The 20660-nt window shown below is 36.6% G+C and overlaps 2 protein-coding genes across 4 annotated transcripts; one reads left to right on the forward strand and one right to left on the reverse strand.

Annotated features, from left to right (window-relative positions):
- The first annotated feature begins 5475 nt into the window (after positions 1-5475).
- On the forward strand, positions 5476-9516 carry LOC122020225 (pentatricopeptide repeat-containing protein At2g19280-like). Of its 3 annotated transcripts, none has more exons than XM_042578055.1 (5): positions 5476-7745; positions 7808-7911; positions 8116-8341; positions 8995-9055; positions 9173-9516. In XM_042578055.1, the coding sequence occupies exon 1, from the start codon at positions 5566-5568 to the stop codon at positions 7639-7641; it is 2076 nt and encodes a 691-aa protein (XP_042433989.1). In that variant the 5' UTR covers positions 5476-5565; the 3' UTR covers positions 7642-7745; positions 7808-7911; positions 8116-8341; positions 8995-9055; positions 9173-9516. The 3 variants fall into 3 exon arrangements, with proteins under 3 accessions (XP_042433989.1, XP_042433990.1, XP_042433988.1); XM_042578056.1 differs by having other exon boundaries at positions 5476-6647; positions 6735-7911; XM_042578054.1 differs by having other exon boundaries at positions 5476-7911.
- Positions 9517-10307: 791 nt separating this feature from the next.
- LOC122020005 (sterol 3-beta-glucosyltransferase UGT80A2-like) lies at positions 10308-20086 on the reverse strand. Its single transcript, XM_042577694.1, has 14 exons — positions 19824-20086; positions 18077-18258; positions 17257-17499; positions 15272-15383; positions 15005-15175; positions 13887-13950; positions 13691-13748; positions 12546-12723; positions 12158-12288; positions 11365-11467; positions 11202-11278; positions 11001-11048; positions 10768-10917; positions 10308-10692 (listed from the first exon to the last, which is right to left on the reverse strand). Exons 1-14 carry the CDS (start codon positions 19897-19899, stop codon positions 10513-10515), a joined length of 1773 nt encoding a protein of 590 aa, XP_042433628.1. The 5' UTR covers positions 19900-20086; the 3' UTR covers positions 10308-10512.
- Positions 20087-20660: the final 574 nt, after the last annotated feature.

Genomic DNA, 20660 nt, shown 5'->3' on the forward strand with positions numbered 1-20660 from the left:
TTTGCAATCCACTTTATCCTATATTGGAATTTTTGGCATATGTTTCAACAGAGTAGGCATAGATAGAGATCACAGGGTCAGTCAGATTCATCACCTGCCAGTGTAACTACACCACCCCCTGATCAAGCTGGATCATCTCATGCACCTTCTCCTGCGCCTTCTCATTCACCGCCGCCAATATCATCGCCAGTGCAGTTACCAGTCCCCATAGATCTTCTTGACTTGGCTAGAAACTCATCTTCTGAGGTTTAAAATGATAGAGCTTTTGTAGTCCCCATCAGAGATTTGTAAGTACTATAAAATATTTTATTTTTTTTATCTATCTTAATTATTTAACATTGTTTATTTATAATTTAATGTAGATTTGAAAATCCTATAAGATTATTCATAAAATTAATAGAATCTTGAATAACTATTGGGGAGGTGAATTAATAACATATCCAAGCACTCCAACAGCCATAAAAGAATTATGGTGGAGCGAGTTCAAGGTATATTTTCTTGAGTTTATATTCAAATTTAAAGTGACTATAAAACATTTTTTCCATTTCAACGGCTAAATAATTGGAACCCGGCTAACGAAATGGAGATCAAAAGAATATTTTTTTAAAAAAAAATGTGACAAACACATCGGGCATGCACTAAATCAAGATAAGAAACGAGGGGAAAAAAAAGCTAAACTTCATCACCAATTAAAATTGGGAGTGGGTCACCAACTTTTGGGCAATGGAGGAGAGTAAGCAAAAGAGTAACCTGAATAGAATGAATCAATCTTACAATTCTGGTGCCTCATCTGCAATATATACAAGAGGCTCCATTAACATAGATGGGCATAGATAGAGATTGGTAATTTTTTAACTCTCTCAATAGTTTTTTATCTATATCAAATTATTTCATAATTTGTAACCATGTTTTTTTAGACTAGGGAGATGGGGAAGGAGGCTTCTTTCATAAATACTTTCACTCGCACTTTTACAAAAAAAAAAAAAAAAAAGATAAGACACAGAGTAGGGCTAGAGCAAATGCAGTAAAGGTTGGGATTATTATTTATTTGATCTTAATTTATAATTTAGATTTTATTAGTTAAGTACCTTCTCTCTCTTAATATTATGTTTTTATAATATCTAATCAGTATCATATGCATTTTAAAAAATAGAAAAAAAATGATGAGCTTGAACTAGGCCAGAGATGCTCACAAGATAGGGCTGATATTGAGGAGTCTAAATCCTCTGTTGGCAATAATTTAAGTTTATGGATGGAGGCTAGTGGAGGACCAAAAGGAGGAAGGATATTGAGGATGGGTTCTTTGAGAAGAATCCAAAGAATAGCTGGTACATCTTCTTCCACCTCACCAGTAATAAGGGCCCAAATAAATACCTTGACTAAAGAGGTTAGCAATCTGAAGGAAATATTATTGCAAAGAGATGCAGAAAGGGCGCAAAGGGATCAAGAAATGAGAGAGTTATGCAGACGATAAAACGTGATCATGTGACATCTTCAGTTGAGCTCCGCTCTAAGTCAGATTCCTCCCCATGACGGTGATGATAGTGACGACAACAACGATGATGGTGGTGATGGTTCTTTATGATTTTAATTATGTATGAATGTTATTTGTCTTATAAGTAGTATTTTTAAACATTAATTCATGGATTGTGAAACTTTTAATTTTTTATTTTGATTAATATTGTAAATTATTTTTAACAGGGTTGGTGAGGCGAAAGTTGTATCGGAGAAAAAAGTAAGTATTAAGTAACACACCCTTAGTTGAACATGTTGTACTTGTAATTTTTTTTTTAATCAATTGTATTTGAAGAGTTAATGGAAGAGGTAAATAAGGACATCATTTTTCTTACAAAATTGTTGAAATTTGTAACTACTATATTATTAGTAAGAATTCCGAATTATGATTAAAGTTTGACTACAACAAAGTAATCATGAGTACTAAAAGACTAGTATCAACTAATTGATCTTGACTATTTGTGTTTTCATATGATAACAATTTTAAGAAAGCACCCTATGCTCTCCATGTCAGATTGAAACGTAACAAGCTACAGTTTAATGTAGTGAAATATGTTGTATCCTATTTAGAATAATTGTAGTCACAATTTGATATGGTAAAATAGCTTGTATCATATTTAGGATACTTATAGTTACAATTTAATGTGGTGAAATAGGTTGTATCATATTTAGGATGCTTGTAGCTAGTGGAGAGGAAGGTGGAGAGGAAGATGTTGAAATGCATGACTTACAAGCATAGTGGTGCTTGGCAAGAATTGCATAGTAGAATAATGATTTGAAAATACTCCTGGGTCAAAGCTTACTAAAAGCATTACTTACTTGAGAACAAAAAAAATGATTCCTTCAATTCTTAATGCAGTAGTTATCAATTAAAACAATTAATATTTTATGTTTGCATATGAACCATAAGGGCAGAAGAAATAACAGATTGGTGACAACTACATTCAAATTCATCGTGCTACATTATTTGTAAGTAGCAAGACATACATATTGGCATTCAAGCTGATTGTCAACCTCTAATATCACTCTAACTTTATAGTTTAAGTAATTATCTTTCTTTTTAGAAATGATCTGGTTTGTTTATTTATTTTTATGTAGGAAAAGAAGATTTGATGGGAAAGAAAGTTTTTATGAAAAAAAAAAGAGTTGATGTATGTATAGTTTATTTTGAAAAAACTTGTTTAACTTCTAGGAGTGTTTGTTGATGTAATTTCCCTAGGTCGAGATTGACCAATTTGACTACGCTTAAGTTGGATAAAGCTTGAGTCTTGATATTTGAGTTTTGATATTTGATAATACTATGGAAATTACAAGTGCAATTGTCCTTTTGGGAAAATTGTTGGTGTAATTCCCCTCTGGTCAAGATTTGATCAGTTCAAAGTGAAGAAGAGTCAAGTAGGTCAAGGTTAACTGGATACTTGACTGGGAAGTCCTAACTAGAGGTTAGGTAAGGGCAAGACTAACGGGAAGGTTGGCAGAAGATGGAAATCCAAGTGGACCAGTGTTGACCGAACACTTAGTGCGGAAAGTACCGATGAGTGAAGCAGGACAGTGAGAACATTTTGGTGAGTGAAACTAGGCAGTTGAAAAAAATCTAGTGAGTGAAGCTAGGCAAATGGAAAATCCTGGCGAGTGAAGTCAGGTGAAAAGCTCTAGTAAGTAAAGGTAGGCAGTTGGAAAATCTTGGTGAGTGAAGCCAGGTGAAAAGCCCTAGTGAGTGAAGCCAAGTGAAAAGTCCTAGTGAGTGAAGCTAGACAGTTGGAAAATCTTAGTGAGTGAAGCCAGGTAAAAATCCCTAGTGAGTGAGGCTAGGCAAATGAAAGTCCTAGTGAGTGAAGCTAGACAAATGGAAGCCCTAGTAAGTAAAGCCAGACATTTGAAAGTCCAAGTGGGTCAAGGCTAATCGGACACTTGGCACGAGAAGGAAAATCCAGATGGGTCAATGGTTAATCAGACATCTGGTGATTGGAAAGTCAAAGTGGATCAAAGAATTGACCAGACACTTGACATGAGGAGAAAAGTCCAAGTGGATTAAAGGATTGACCAAACACTTGGCATGGGGAGAAAAGTCAATGTAAATCAAAGGATTGACTGGACACTTGGCACGAGGAAAAAATATCAAGAGGGTTAAAGGATTGATCGGACACTTAGTAATGAAGTCCCAGCAGGTCAAGGTTGATCGGATACTAGGTAAGGAGGAGTTCCAACAGGTCACGATTGACCGGATATTGGGCAAGGGAACCCTGGAGTTGAGTTGAGCAAGTTAGAGTTGGTCAATCGATCGATTAATCGATTAAACTAGGTATCAAATGATCGATTAGGAGAGTGCTACGAGCAAAGGCAGCCCAATCGATCAATTGATCGATTGGGGGGGGGGGGGGGGGGATCACGAAGTATAATGTGCTCCCTAATCGATTAGGGTACTCCAATGGATCAGCCGATCGATTGGAGCTAGTTTTCTCATGAAGACGTGAGAGAGCTGAAATCGATTGGTCAATTGATTCCGGGGCTTCTGCGAGAGCACAGAGGCATTTTGAATAGTTCAGTTGATTGATTGAAAGCCTCTCCAATCGATTGGTCAATCGATTGGGATATGACTGTTGTACAGGTTGTGAGCTTTGGACAACTGTGATCGCTAGGATCTGACGTGGCAATCGATTAGGAGCAGATCCAATTGATTGGGAGCCCTAAAAGTGAAGATATAAAGGCGACAGCGAGTTCAAACGCAGGTGCTCTTCTCTGTAACTCTTCACTGAATCTTCTCTACCAGTTCTTGAAAGCTTAAGGCTGAGGTGCTGCTGCATTTCCAAGCTTACAAGAGAAATCTACAAACTACAAGAGATCAAGCAAGAAGAGGTTTTCATTTGTATTCTTGTATATTTACTTCTTGTTTTGAGTTGTATTTTTGTGTAAACTTATATAAGGTTTTTCCACCTCCAGATTGTTTCGAAAAAGAGTGTTTTCATAGTGGAGAGTGTACTCGGGTGTGGATCCTTGGATTAGCCACCTCATCTTGAGGTGGATACCAAATAAATCTTTTGTGTTAGCATTGAAGAGTTCGCCTCAAAGTTATCATCCACTGCCAAATTATTATTTGTCATCAATTTCGTCCCCAAATTTGTCTCCAAGTTGGAGACGAGAATTTTGAGACGAAAATTTTTTTGTCATAGAATTCGTCCCAAAAAATTTTATGATAATTTTTTTTATAAATTTATCCCAAAACACTGTATTTTTTTTTTTTTGTAGTGACATCAGGTTTTATCCCATTATTGCTCATTATAATCCATAAGAGAAATGCTTTTTCCAAATTTCCATCTCTAGCACAACCATGGATTAAATTGTTATAGGTGATTCTATTAGGAGTAAAACCTCTCCTAACATGCTCATTAAAACCATGGATTAAATTGTTATAGGTGATTCTATTGGACACAACTTGAGAGCTTCTGTCATATTACCATTCCTACAACACTCCATTAAAAAGCTATTGTACATGAAAGCATCAGTACCTCCATTTAAGTAAGTCCAAAGATTGTGAGCTTTATACTTGGACAATAAGACAATGGTATATAGTTAGATGGATTTCCCTAATAATAAGGGTTTAAAATTCATTCGGAGCATAGGAATTTAAATTATTTGTGACGATGGATCTCCTGTCATGATTTATATATACTTTTTAATTTATCTGGATAGTTGGTAAATTTTTTTATAAAATCGAATCGATCTCTTAAAAATTAATTGATTCAAAAATTAATGACTAGATTAATGAAAAAAAAAGATAGTTAACTTTTGTAACCTTCTAGTTTTGCGTTAACTTTCAATTATCAAACCGACTGAAGTTCCATTCAGTTATTTTAAAATTTTATTTTTTAATATAAATATTAATTATTTTAATTAATTCAGATTGATTTTAATGCTAAAATTCATAATTTAATTAAACCAAACAAATGTAATAAACGGAATAAGCGGATAAAACCCCTGATCCCTAATCCATAATCCCGAACCCCGACTCCGGCGCCGCCGCCGTCGCCGCCTCCGTCGCGGCCGACGCCGATGCTGTGTTTCCCACGGAGGTTCACCGTGCGGCAGTCCTCCTATGCCTCCCTCCCTCTCCTCCCCCGCCGATGCCGTGCCTTTCCCTGCCCGTCCCTCCTTTCAGACGACAGCGATTCTTCCTCCTCGTACCCTGACGACCACCGGGACCGCCGCCCCTGCCTCCGCAGAGTCATCCAAAAGGTCAGATATCCCCCTCTCCATCTCTCGGATTCCCTCAAAATGGACTCCTTTGCTCGACAATGGTTCTCCGTAAACGAATTGAGAGAAAGGATGCGCGCCTGCCTCTTGCTCCGGGGTTGGGATCTGGAATCCTCCAGCATCGAGCTTGACGAGCGCAATGTTGTCGACATTCTCAACGACTTGTTCGATGCGAGCTCCGACGCGGCGTTGGCTTTCTACTTCTTCGGGTTATCGAAGAGGTGTAATGGCCGCAAGCATGGCATCCTCGCAGTTAGCACTATGGTGCACATTGCCGTATTAGGTAATATGAATCACATCGCTGTGACTCTTCTCATGAGGACCGTTAGCGATTCGGAAGATCACTGCAGTGATGATATGCAAAAGTTACTTTTTGATTCGTTGAGAGAAACTAGCAGGAGTAGGGAAGTTCTTGAAATCGTATATAGTATGCTTGTTAAGTGTTATGCAGATAAAAAGATGACAAAGGTGATGGTTAAGTCAGTGGAGGATATGAGGAACCTCGGTCTGTTCCTGCCCATGGAGGTGTATAATTCTCTCATTAGGGTTCTACTTGAGTTCAAAGACTTCAACTTGGCATGGGAAGTGTTCACCAATATACCAAGTAGATTCATTGGCACAAAACGGTCCATTCTAAGCTTATTTATATCTGAACTAGCTGTTCATAGTCACTTTGAATGCGCCTATAAATTGCTATTCGAGATGCAGAAATACTGCGGCCAAGCTGATGTTGCTGTGTATACAATAGTGATTCATTCTTTGTGCAAGTGGGGGTTCCTCAAAGAGGCAACCGTGCTTTTTCATAAAATGCTGCAGTTAGGGATACCTCATGACAATGTTTTGGTTAATTCGATAATTGAAGGTTACCGCAAAGCTGGACGGTTAGTAGAAGCTGACCATCTCTTGAACTACTTAAATGGAGCTCCTGATGTTTTCCTGTATAATAGTTTTTTAATGGAGTGTTGCAGGAATGGTAATATGGCAAAAGCTCTCAAACTGTTCAACCAGATGTTTCAAGTGGGGTTGGCTCCTGACTGCTCCAATTATACGACTATTATTTGTGGTTTTTGTAAAGTGTGTAATCTGGAGCATGCATCGATGATATTTGCTCTTATGCTGAAAAGAGGGATTAAGCCGACTATTATGACATATACAACATTGCTAGAAGGCTATTGTCGCAAACATGATCTTCCCGGCGCAGAGACCATACTTAGTCTGATGAAAATGGAGGGTATTCAACCGGATGTTGTCGCTTATAACACGTTGATCAATGGTTACAGCAACTATGGCCATATGCAGAAGGCATGTGAGTTGAAGGATAGGATGGAAAAAGATGGTGTAACTGCAGATCTTGCCACTTACAACCTTATCTTGCATGGACTTGTTGAGACAGGGGCCATCATGCAATCAAGAGAAATTTTTAAGGAGCTTGTTAGGAGAGGGCTTACTCCTAATAGAATCACCTATACCAATTTAATTGCCGGTTGTTCTAGAGATGGTAATTTGGAAGAAGCATTTCTCATATGGAGTAGCATGAACAATAATGGGATAAAACCTGACGTTGTCACCTGCAGTGCTCTCCTTAAATGTTTTTGCAAAAGAAGACTCATGTTCGATGCGAATGCTCTATTTCACAAGATGTTGGATGCTGGCTTGGAGCCTGACCTGAGACTTTACAACATGCTCATTTGTGGATTCTGTAAAGAGGGAAATATTAGAGAAGCTCGTAGTTTATTGGCCATGATGAAAGCAAATGATATTTTTCCTAATTACAAGACAATGGAGGTTCTTGTTTGCTGCCTTCAGAAAATTGGAACGAAAAGTGCAGCTGAAAGTGTTGCCATGGAGCTTGTGAAATCCATCTTTGGATCATAGAAAGAAAATTAAGGATGCATGGTGTTTGCTAAAACTTAAAATAAGAGTTCATCAAATGCCTGAGATGAGATATTATGCCATAGGAGAAGTCAAATGCTAATGATGTTGGTACCTTGATTCATTTTTTTAAGTCCATTGTGATCACTAATAGACAACCTCTGTGCAGCTAAAAAGAATTCAGGAAGTCTGGACAATGACTGAAAGAAAGGCTCGTTTTGTGATGCAGCATGATCGGCGCTGTTACTTTGCAAATCTCCTTTTACAAATGAGGTAAATATGTTTATAAATCATGACTGTCAAAGGTATAGCTCTATCTCTAATGTTGAATTAGCATCGAGCTCATTTCATCCCAAACTGACTAGTGAAGTCTTCTGGCATATAATAACGGATAATACTTATTGGAGTGTTCTAGCTTCGAAATAAGAGGATTTACTTCGCTAGTTATTACTGTAACTAAAGTTTCTTTTTTTTTAGTTATGCAGTCCCCTCTGTAACTTCTTGGCAAATTGGATGGCTGAGTGAGTTGCACAGACAAGGCAAAATGAACAGGTTGAACTAGCAAGATAGACCAAACAAACAAAACCAACCAACAAACAAGATGGAGGCCAAGTGAGTTGGCCAGCCAAACTAGCAGATAGAAGTAAATGGGCAATGCAGGCTAAGGGTTCAACTGTAATAAACGATTCCAACAATTCGTCAGGTAAGTCATTGACAACATCTTCCAAAGCCTGCAAGGGGAAATTACTATTGTCATTGCTTAGTTATAAGGGGAAATCCTCGATTGATTGAAAAATTCAATTTGCCACATTCAACAACCCAAAGAATCATTTATATTTGTAAAGGAGATGTGCATATACAAGACTCTTATATTTTCTCATTTCAGTTGTCCTCCTATTTCTCGTTGCACTATTTTTGTAATTACGAAATATGGCATGCTGGTGAATCTCATATCTTCAGCTCTTGAGGTTGTTTAATTGGGAAACTTTAAGCACAGCTTTTGTTGTTGAGTTAAATGGGCATGCATGTTTGGCATACATATATATTAAGAGTTAAGACCTATTAGTTGGAAGCCTTTCATTGTCTGACCTTCTTTAGTCATAATAGTGATATACAATACTGGAATTATCCTGTGTATCACTAGTGTTTGTTAAACTTTCCTTCTTATGATATCCATTACTTGAAAATTGAATTTGATCTGTGGTCATCAATTTAGGACCGGGTAATATGGCCACAGGAGTCCCACATAAATGGTTGCATATATTGTATCTTGATCTTAATTTCTGAATGATGTATTTCCTTTCTGGTTTGTGAAATGATTGTGTATGTCCTTTATCTTTTCTTGTCTTAATGCAGAATCTCACTCTAACCAACAGTGTTGATGTAAACCATTGAATCAGGAACCCTGCTCACATTGGTAATTTGCTATTATTCACCAATATTTCATTAAAAAAAAAGAGATAATGAGGGGTTCAAATTTATGGTTACTACTAAAGCATGTTCCATGGTGAAAGATTTGATATGATGTTTACAGGTCAAGTGATGGATTCAAGAAACCTCCAAAAGATGTGTTCTCATAGGGAGCTGATGTCTGTTTCTTTATCACTTCCACTCGTGTTTGTTCTGCAATGTCTTGGATAGCAACAAAAAATCTGGAAGTAATTTGTGAAGCTTCTGAAGGTGCACATCACTAATGCTGACAGAATTAAGATGCAATTTTTGTACAACTGGGGACTTCTGCTTGAAACTTTTTCCAGCAACTATGCATTAGTTGTTTTTGAGTGCAATGTATATTTTTTTGTACAGTGAATGATACTTTGTTATGGACAAGGTAAGCCCGTATTCAATTTGTATAAGATCAGTTTTGCTCCAACAAAATTTCCTCATTAGCATGCTATAAAAAATATAGCATGGGATTGTCTCCTAGAAATATTAGAAAGGATGATGTTGTATATGAAATTCAAAAGGGTAATTTAGTTTTGCTTTTTTACCATCCCAGGTTGATTTGCTTCAGAGCTGTTTGCCTGAGAGTTTGTCTGATCGTTGTAATTGTACCGCTCAATGGAAAATTTCTCATGATTTTGCTCATACAACAATATAAATTGACTGATCCTTTTATGAGATACATCAGCTCACATGAGTTATTTCTTTTCGATATGCTGTTTGTGATCAGTTCAGTTAAGATCAAGTACTCATTAGTTGAGTTAACTATTGTAACTTCATCTTTCACTTGATAACAGGGATCGGCAATACAAAGCTCACTGGAGAGGGTTTCACTTTCACTCAATGTTCCAAAATGAGCTCTCAGAAAATTAGTCTTCGCAAGGAAAAATAAGTAATGCAATCCAAAGATTTCAAGGCTACTGAGAAGTTTCGTCTGGAATGCATCATAGAAGATTATTCTTTCACGGTTAGCATCCACCAAAACTCTGAATTCACTCTCCTTGCACATTTTGCCAATTTCTGCCCCAGTATCAGATCACATTCTTAGACTGTTCATCAGTGCATCGTGGGGTTTGCCAGCACCCTGCAGGCTGAGGGTTCAGCTGCAATAAACGATTCCAACTATTCGTCAGATGAGTCGTTGGCACCATCTTCCAACGCCCTCAAGGGAAAAATTATTCTTTTCATTGCATAAAGAAATGTAAAAAATCTTCGTTCATTAATCATAAGGGAAAATCCATGATTGATAAAGAAAATTGATGAGCACTAGGGTTTAGAACAAGAGTTCGATCAGTGCTTTATATCAAGCATTATGAATAATAACCTTGTGATAGGAAATAAAGAGGATGATACAACCATAACCTTATACATACAAAATTACATAACCGAGAGAGACCAATTTATACACGATCTGGGAGAGAACATGAAGATTTAGGAACAACCAAAACATCTTCTAAAAGGGCCAAGCAAAGGACCGAATATGCCCGGTGCTTCAACTGCAGCCTGGGGCGGCTTCTTTTTGGGAAGATGTTTTAAGAATGCTTTCACTGCTCCTGAAACACCATCTTCTGTTTCCATAGCCTTAGCCAGTTCTACTGCATTTTCCTTCACCTACATTTTTTTTTTCTTTCCAGCATGGAGTTCAACGTAGTAAAAAAAAACACTTAAGTTCAAGCTTGCACGCACCTTTGGGTCCATCATGAACCTTATAGAATCCACCAACTTTTGCAGCGAAAATTGTTCAACGGGGATGGGTGGTGGTCCAAGCCCTCTAGCATGCACTCGATCGCCCCAGAAAGGTTGATCGCCGAAGAATGGTACAATAGTAGTTGGGCACTACAAAGCCAACATTAATGTTAGGCGAAATGTTATTGTAGACTGCTATTACACAAAGAAGAAGAGAGGTGTAGAGGAAGTACAGCAGCCTTAAGCCCAGCAGCTGTTGTTCCAGCTCCACCATGGTGCACCTGAGCACACAAAACACAGCAACTTGTTAAAAATAAAGTAAAAGATTGCCGATCAAGTAGTTATATATTTTCGGCTTGCTAGGACACATTCATGGATCCAATGCGCAAGCCAAAATCAGAGACCACATGAAAATGGCATATCAAAAAGCGTACCACTGCCTTGCACTGCAGGAACAACCAATCATGAGGAACATTATCCAGTAGATAAACGTAGTCCTTTGGTTCTGCCACTAATAAAAAACAAAATTTTAAAAAACATTTTAAAAAAACTGTTTAAGAAAAAAACAAATAAATCAGTCATGCAAAATAAGCTTACAATTCCCAAGTCCACCCCATCCCTTGTTAATGATGCCTCTTTGTCCAGTTATTTTCAATGCTTCCACAATTATCTCGGTCATTTTTTGCGGTTCTTGAACAGGCTATACTTGCAGAAAACATTCAAATCAAAGAATCCATGAAATTTCCCAAAAAACAAAGGACTACGATCATATTCATGAAGCTTCATATAAGACTGAATGTAAATAAATAGGAAGAGTTTGCATAACAGGAGAGGATTCATAAAGAAATTAATAACTGTCCTAAATGTCAAACATGGACTCCTCATAATTGAGAAAAATAAAACATACATTCAAAGGTTATATATACATAGAGTTGAAAAATCCTTTTTATGAAATAAAGGCACACATAGCTAAAGTTAATTTAAAAAATCTTGAGTACTAGATTTTTTAGAACATTATAGAAGTCTTGCTTATCTAGGAGTCTTTTAGTTTTATGTTTTTAACAAACATATCTGATCAAAGAGTCATTTAGATAAAATAAAGATGTGCATTAACTGATGTTAAATTTGATTAAATAGACAACTATGTGCTAAAGTGGATATTCTAGGGGAGAAAATCGGGGTACATGTAGTGTCACTAAACCACATGACACATTGGGTGTACATATATTTTCTGAGTCAGAGAATACCAACCATATGGCGGGATAAAATGCAAAATAAAATCAATGGAGATGTTTACAATGGACATGTTAGAAAAACAAAATTTTATAAGAGAGCAAGTATAGTGATTTAAGAGATACTAAAGCATTTAATAATAACAAAATGAACATACAAGACTACCAAACCCAATATAGATAGGCTTTTCACCAGCTCCAAGCCATTCCACAAGTTCTTTAGGAGGTTCATACGTGGATGCAAGGTCAAGGAAGCAAAACCCAACCACGTCAATTTTAGGGCCCCAATCTGAAAATGAGTAACCACAATCATGAATCATCACACTGAAGCCAGCCATATCAAATACATTGCTGATGATGACTGGGTGAATTTACTATAATAAAATTGACATTTTTGCTAGTTGACATAAAAAGAATATGAAAGACACTAAGAACCCAACCTCAAAAAGCTGAGCTATTAATTTTGCTTAAGAGATTTTTATCCACTATACATGTGTTTAGAGCATTCAGGCCAAAAGATTGAACTGATGTTAAAGACAGAGAGACCTTTTGGTTTTGGAACAAGATGGGGGCTCCAGATATACCCATGAGGTATGTCAGAAGTAGAAGCTTGTGAACCACTCAAGTAAGTCACAGGTCGCAGTTTCAATCTTTTTTTCCTGAATTCATTTATCATATCCCGTATTCCAAGCCAAATCATTGAATCGACAATTTGATATGATAGCTGCACAAAACAAAACTCATAAATCATGAATAGGTATATTTTTATGACCTGGATATTCAAAAAAGGAATAAGGCTAATTAGGGAAAAAACGATAACAACTCCAAAATGACGCATGGAATATAAACTTCAACATACATACTAAAAGAGAACACTGGCAGATTGCTAAGGGATTATACAATATGATAATAAAAATGCAATTATGTAACTCTATTTCAATATCAGATGTCAAATTGCAACACAGAAGAATGCCAGCTTCGCCGGCTTCATGTGGTAAGGTCAATATATGCAATCATGGGTTTGGAGTCATTAAAAAATAATTTAATTATTAAGAATTTAATCAAAATAAACTGTCATAAGAAAAGGTAACACACACATAAAGATACAAAATACACGTGGCTTGAGTTTTTAACACTTAAAAATAAACAAATCATGCAGTGCTTATGCAAAAAAACTACATCAGCTGATGTGCAGAAATTGCCAAACAATATGCTTTAGGAAGCATAGTTATCATCGGATTCAATGAAATCATCATATCCCTCTTTAGGAAGCAAAAGTCAAACTGGGGACTTTTCATGGAGATAACTCATTAGTTCTTGGGAAAATTTTACCTTCTTATTCTATTGATTCTTTATATTTATATTAAAGAAAAGATAATCCAAGATTTTCATTTTCTGGTCTAATTTATTGTATAGATGGGACTAAATTGGGTCAAACTAATAAGTCAGTTTGATATTGGGGGTTCAATTGAAGATTAAAGCACTATATAGTTGCATTTGCATATGCAGGCAATGAGATTAAGCATGCACATGCTCGTGTCTTTATAGACAACTTTCTAGAACAATGGCATGCAATGTAGACTGCTTTTTAGAACAATGACACGTTATTGATTTAGGTAATTAGGTTACATATGCAAACATATAGAAAAGTAATAACAGACCAGATTAAAGTGCCAGTTGATTTCTCTTACCCTATATCCAGCAGGTTGCTTGACACGGGAAAGAGGATGTGGAAATTCACTAGTTGGCCTGAAATCAGGAAACAGAAAAGCATTAAACAGCTCTCATCTAAAGAGGTTGTGCATATACTGCCATTAGAGAATTACTATTTCTAAAGTATCAGCATACTGAAACAGTATCAGAGAGAAAAGGAAGATAATATCTCACGTCCATGGCATTGTGAAAAATATGTGAATCGGTATGTTCAATGCCTCAGCCACATGTGTATGTCCTGATCAATCATCCATCCAGATTGATAGTTAGAGGAAATTTCAACTTGAAAAACTAACAAATCACTAACTTATGAAAAATAAACTACAAAAACCAATCAGATGAGGGCGAGATGGCACATTAGAAAATCACAGGAATAATTAATGCAAGTAACCAACCCATTGAGAACAAATTATAGCAACTAAATGAGACCAGAAAAGACACAAAAAAACAATGGGCGTTAATCATGTGAAGTTCAGTAACAAGATAGTTGTTTTTTTGTTGTAGCTTGAAATGGTTAAGAATATGGATATGTGATTAGAGTAAGATGATGGTTGTTATTGTCTGCTGTGAATGGTTCAACACTGATGTTTTCAACCTTCCAACATCTTTGACATTGCTTTATCAAATTACAAATGTCTCAACCAAGCAATTTAGAAGAAGATGATTTTAAACCGTCCAATCAAGAAGGACAAGATTTTGATATTGCTTTATCAAAGTGCAAATTAGTCTCAAGCGCTTTACAAGAAGATGATGATGGATTGTTGCCATCGGCACTGATCAGGGAAGAACATGATGCTGGAAGAAGAAGATGAAGATGGCGATGATGATGCTGAGAATACCACGCTCTGGCATGTTCTGGTTGGCCTTCAAGTTTTTTTTTTCAGAATACCACTCTCTGGCATGTTCTGGTTGGCCTTGAAGACAATCAGTTATATGAATTAAGTTAGGTGTTGCAATCTGCAATCTAATTCCATTGCTAATTAATTGCACACTGAAATTACTGTCCCTTGGGAATAGCCATTTCTCATTTGAATTGCCCACATGACTCATTATCCTTGTTTCATTTTTGTCTTAGGAAAGTAAAACATTTACTTTGCAAAAATGTCGGCTATAATATCACAAGGCAACTGTCAACAGATCAGTATTAGACTGCATGCGCAAAGAACATAAATACTTTTTATTCATTACTAAAAATTAATAAGTAAACTTGGTGCAAGATATCAATGGCCGAGAGAAGAAAAACAGAAAAGTTACTTTCAGCTGATTGCATTGAGATTCAGATGAAATCTAACCATAAGCAGGTGGATTTGCAATTATAGCATCTGCTTTGAAAGGGATACCAGTGTCAACATCAGGATCCTTGCATGCTGGGAGCAAAGAAAAGATAATTTCCCGAATCTGTTTACGTTGGATAGATATTTCCGAAGGTGCAGAAGGTAAGAAACCTTTATTCTTCACCATATCTGGAAAGTTGGCAATCCATAAACAAAGAAAAGATGAGAAACTATTGGAATACATGCACAATCAATGTCGATAACAGCAACAGTTCGTGTTCATACATTCAGCAAGAATCTTAGGGTCTCCACCTAGAGGATAAAATTCCAGGCCAGCAGTCAATACAAACTCCTTGAAATTTGCATGAGTTGCTAGTCTAACACGATGTCCATAATCCTGAAATGAGTTTAATCCATTGGAGTGATGCTGATGTAAACAAGAGATCAGATACTAAAATATTATATGTTATAACTTCTCCTTGAAAAATTAAATAATGAGCTAATGAACCTGACACTGAATCTAACAAAAAAAATGGAAATCTTTTCACAGAGAGAAAAATAGTTTCTGATAAATTTATTCTAATATAATCTAACTGGAATGAAAAAAAAAATTGATTTCCTCCATTTTTCCAAATTATAATTGAAACACGGACCACACATTTTTCTGACTTCAGAAATGGCCCGATCGTGTAAACAAATCACCTCCACCAACAATTCTATAAATGAAGGGCTGAAAACTTAGTCCTTGAATATTCTTTATTTGAAGTATAGACACTGATTGCTGTCCCGTGGGGTATAATTTATATGTGGCTACTGCAAAAGCTATTCAAATGAGGATTGCAGTAATGCATGAAGTAGTAAAATAACTTTCTATTACCAGCATGCATTAGAACCTTTCGAGATCAAAGGTTTACCAAAATACATCGGCAAACTGTTACATTGAATAAACTAGCTCAGCCCCAGACACTTCTTTGTCATTTATTAACTCATGGAACTTTGTAGTTAGGATGTATTTGGCCATCTTGTTAGAATACAAGAAAAACATGTTAGCAACCAATCTGACATTGCTGAAGAAAAGGAAAGAATATGAGAAGAAGAAGAAACAATAGCAGCACTGCAGTGAGCTAAAAAGAGAGGGGAAAGATAGATAAGTGTACTCAACCTATTGACCTAACAGAAAGAGCTTCAGGATCAATGAATCCCGCTTCTTTGAACATAAGTGTGTCCATTTTTTATTTAAAAATTTTGAAACAAAAAAAAGTTTTAGATGGCACTATGTGACAATATTTTGGTTATTTACTGTAATATCTTTCTTTGTTGGAACTACAAATTAAATAACTTTGGCAGCAACACTCGATAAGAGCTCATATTCTACATAAATTTAGTTTTAGATTTTTAATATAGACATCCTTCTTTCCTTTTGGCCAATGGCACCATAATTCTTTTGAATGGCAGTCCACTACCTAGTTGGTAAAGATGTTTCCAACTACTGACTTGATAAATGTGTGACCTACTCCATACTATCCTCTTTTGACTTATTTATTTAGCCTCCCTTGGTTTTCTTTTTGGGTCCAACACTTCTCTAATTGCTATCACAAATGGAAATAAGAGCTTTGAATAGATGAAACCTAATAAAAGCTAAAATGATCTGGTACACACGTGGCTTTGTGCTAAAAACACAGTATGTGCCATTAGCATATAAATATGTTTGCTGTACTGCATACATCAGAAACAATGCTCGACACCATAGTGTTAAATGACTTTCTGTTGATTGTGGAGGCACAAACAGCATTGCTGAGAAAGAAATCTTAAAAGGATTCCCAAAGCCGTCATGTTACTTTTCATCGTGCTCTGAAATGACAAGTTTCCATTGAAGTTCACAAAATTGCCAAGGAAGAAACTTTCATGAAAAGAAATAGAAAGGATGTTAAGTGACAGGTAATAAAACACTGTCAGAAAAAGTGTCTTGGAACCTTGGCAAAGAAGCATAGAAAAATATTGAAATGGTCAATGGTTTGATTCATCTAACAGTCTGAGATCCTAGTGGAAACTCCAGGAGCGAAATTTGAGGTGATTATGTGGGTGTTGGGCAACAGGAGTACTGGAGTTAATTGTGCATGTGAAACACACTAGTGTTAAAAACAAATAAACCTAAGTATTACTATTGAGTGCTTCTAAAAGTTCAAATTCAATCATATAGTGGATTGGGTTGAATTGAGCCGCCTTGCTGACGAAAATGAATCTTGAGACTAAATATTGAGATAGCTAACCTGCAAGCATTTTCCAATAGCGACAAATGGTTGTACATCACCTCGTGTACCAACAATAAGGATGACTATCTGCATAGGAGGTCGGTATTGGGTATCTATCAAATCAAATGGCTCATCATCAGGCGCTTCACCATTTCGATTCTCTGACCCCAATTCTGAGTGTGCAGTTTCAAGATTGCTAGGAACCTCAACAACAACAGTTCCATCATCTTTGACTGTAGCTATTCGATTTAGTACCCTGATCTGTACCAAGCAAGATAATAGATGAAAATAAATTTATAAAAAAACAAATTGCCTTGGAAAGGCAACATGAAGCAACCTTTAAGAAAAGGAAAAATGGGAGAAGAAAAACACAAGTATACCTAGACAAAAGAACAGTTATTAAGAATTTAAGAAAAAATTGACAAAATCCAAATGATGATGATAAATATGTGGCAAGTTTTTAATTTCCCCTTTTTATGACATCTAAAGTTATTCCAAAAGCTAAATGATTAGAAGCTAAACATAGTTCAAAAAAGTTGAAGATGGACAATCTACAATCAAACATTAATAACATAGTTCATATCTGATATTTGCTTTAACGTTTTACATCTCTCATCCCTAGAAAATTGTGTTCTGATTGATCAAGCTGAAAAATGCAAAGATAGCAAACAATAAGTCCTGACTCTTGGTTACTAAGTCAAGAGAAATATATATAATCAAGACAGCACTAAATGGTGTTGTAGGCTTGCAGCATTACAAAAACAACAGTCACAGTCTCACATCAACCAAATGCTATGACAAAGATACATTCACAAGAAGAGTGAAAGAAAAACCAAACCTTTTCTTTATCAGGAACCTTATCACTGAACAATTTAGCCGTTGGGTCTTCATGGGGATTCTGTCTACGTTTCTCAGTTCTTGACCTTTCTAGGTTCTCTTTTTGTAAAGGAGCTTCTGATTTTTCAGCACATTCTGTTATTCCACCCGGCATAGTATTTGCCCTAGGAAGTCCTCTATCGACTGAAACAACAAATAGAAAATACTGGTGTATATCATTGTAATACATCAAATATTTGATTTAAAACAAAATTCAGATATTTGCACTTCCCATTTGTGGATGTCTATAATTATAATAGTAATTCTGCATCTGTTATCTGACCACAACCAGCATTATCCAATTCATTATCTGAGCCCATTCATTATCCAATTCTCTCTCTCTCTCTCTCTCTATATATATATATATATATATTTCCATCTTCATTTCCTCTGTGCATACAAATGTCCTCCTAAACTTCTAGAAGCCCAGTTACCATATAAGATAGCAGGAAATGTGTAGTGGTGTAACATTTCACAATCTAAGTACGACACTGGCACTAATAATCTTCATATAGGGCAGCCTGGTGCACGAAGCTCCTGCTATGCGGGGTCCCGGGGAAGAATCCATTGTGCGTAGCCTTACCCTGCTTTTTGCAGGTTGTTTATAGAATTCGAACTCGTGACCTTTTAGTCACAAAGCAATAACTTTACCGTTGAGCCAAGGCTCCCTTCAATAATCTTCATATAGCATGTATGATTTATTATTAGCGCTTAAATTTTCTGTTATTTGATCATATAACAGCGCTCATTTAGTGGGTCCACACTCCACAGGTCAATTAGTACAAAATTGTATAACAAGTACAGTGTGTATCTACATCAACTAGTCAGCATCCTTAAAAATGGAGAATAGTTGCAAATAAATAAGAAATAAACAACATGCCAACAACCAAAAGCCAAAGTATTGAGGAGCGTTAATACACCCATTAAGTATAGTAGCCATGAAGATTTTTTCATGTTTTAATCAGCATGCCTACTGGAGTAACTGCTTGACTGTATTGATAAGAAAGGAAACAACACTGCAGCATCAACACTAACAATAAATCACTATCGCCTGCTTGGTAAGAAGGGAATAACAACCTTGTAAAGAGACATGACACAAAAGGGTTCATTTAATAACTAGTCCGCTATCGCCTGCTTGATAAGTTAATCACTTTGAACATAGTAAAGAGACATGATGACAAAAGGGGTTATTGATTCATTGATTAACTATTTCTCTATCGTCTGCTTAATAACTTCTACTCCCAATGGTTTTCCCTATCAACAATATTTGATAGATCAATGAACTAGCAGTAGACCTTGAAAAAAATAGTTGGTGCAACATCGAGCAACAGTATCACAACGTAAAACCAGCGGAATCAGTATTTTAAAAAAAAAAAAGTTTGAACTGACAGGCTTCACGAGAGCCCGACGCTAAGAAGAATTACATGCATCCTTATGGGACCAAATCCACTCAGTTACTTGCCCGATGATTAATGCAATAACCATCCAGCAAACAACGATTCTTCAGAATCCACTCGGTCATTTGCCCCATCATCAATGCCAAATTAAAAGTTCCCTTTCACACGAAAACCTATCAATAGAATCGCCACACACGACCAATCCACTAGATCTCCAAAACACTGCTCACAAAAAAATTCCAGCCGCCAATACGAAGCCAGAGGACCAGTATCCAAACCACAAAAATAGGAAGCAAAAACCGCGACGATTACCCTGGGGGGAGTCCGCCAATCTGTCGCTTTCCCCGTTCCCCTCGCTCTCCTCCACGCTGGTTCCGTTCTCCGCCATTTTTGGACGAGGAAGTAGACGGTGAGGAGGCGAGGAACGAATCTGATGCTTCGCTGTAAGAAGAGACGGATTTAAGGACCTGCAAGTTGCAACGATCGTTACCGTGCAAGTCTGCAAGAATCGTGTGCCCCCGGTTTACAGTCTGTTCGTCGAAGGACACGTAACGGTGCCAGCACCGACTCCACTGCCCAAAGTGCGAAAAGGTTAAGCGACGCAACCGGTTTCCTAACACGCGGCCCACTGCGAACCTGTAGATATGTGAATGGTCCATCTGGTCCAAACTCAATCGAACCGAATCCAATTCAACGAAATAAGGGTTTGTACTTTGGTTTTTTTTTAAATATATCTAGTTTGCAGTTACAGTTTGGATTTTTATATGTTTAATTGTATTAATTTAAAAAATAAATACTCTTATATCACAACTACTTTTAAATGAAAGGATATTATTGTACTATTTAAGTAGAAAGTTAGTTAATAATTATTATTATGTATGTTATATATTTAATATATACCATAATATACAAATTCAAGGGAGTGATATACTCTCTGATTCGCTGTCCGTCCCGCTCATTCGTGATTGAGTAGTCTGTCTAGTTCATCTATGATTGGATAGCCGGGGCGTTTGGAAGTGTTATGGGCATTTCGAATGCATTCACTTTAGAACATCCGGATCACTTTCACATGTCTCGATCACTAAGTCACGGACAAGCGAGACGAACGATGAGTCAAAAGCATATCAACTCCCTACGAGCATAATCTAA

The sequence above is a fragment of the Zingiber officinale genome, chromosome 9A, assembly GCF_018446385.1.
Source record: "Zingiber officinale cultivar Zhangliang chromosome 9A, Zo_v1.1, whole genome shotgun sequence".
Taxonomy (NCBI): Eukaryota; Viridiplantae; Streptophyta; class Magnoliopsida; order Zingiberales; family Zingiberaceae; genus Zingiber; species Zingiber officinale.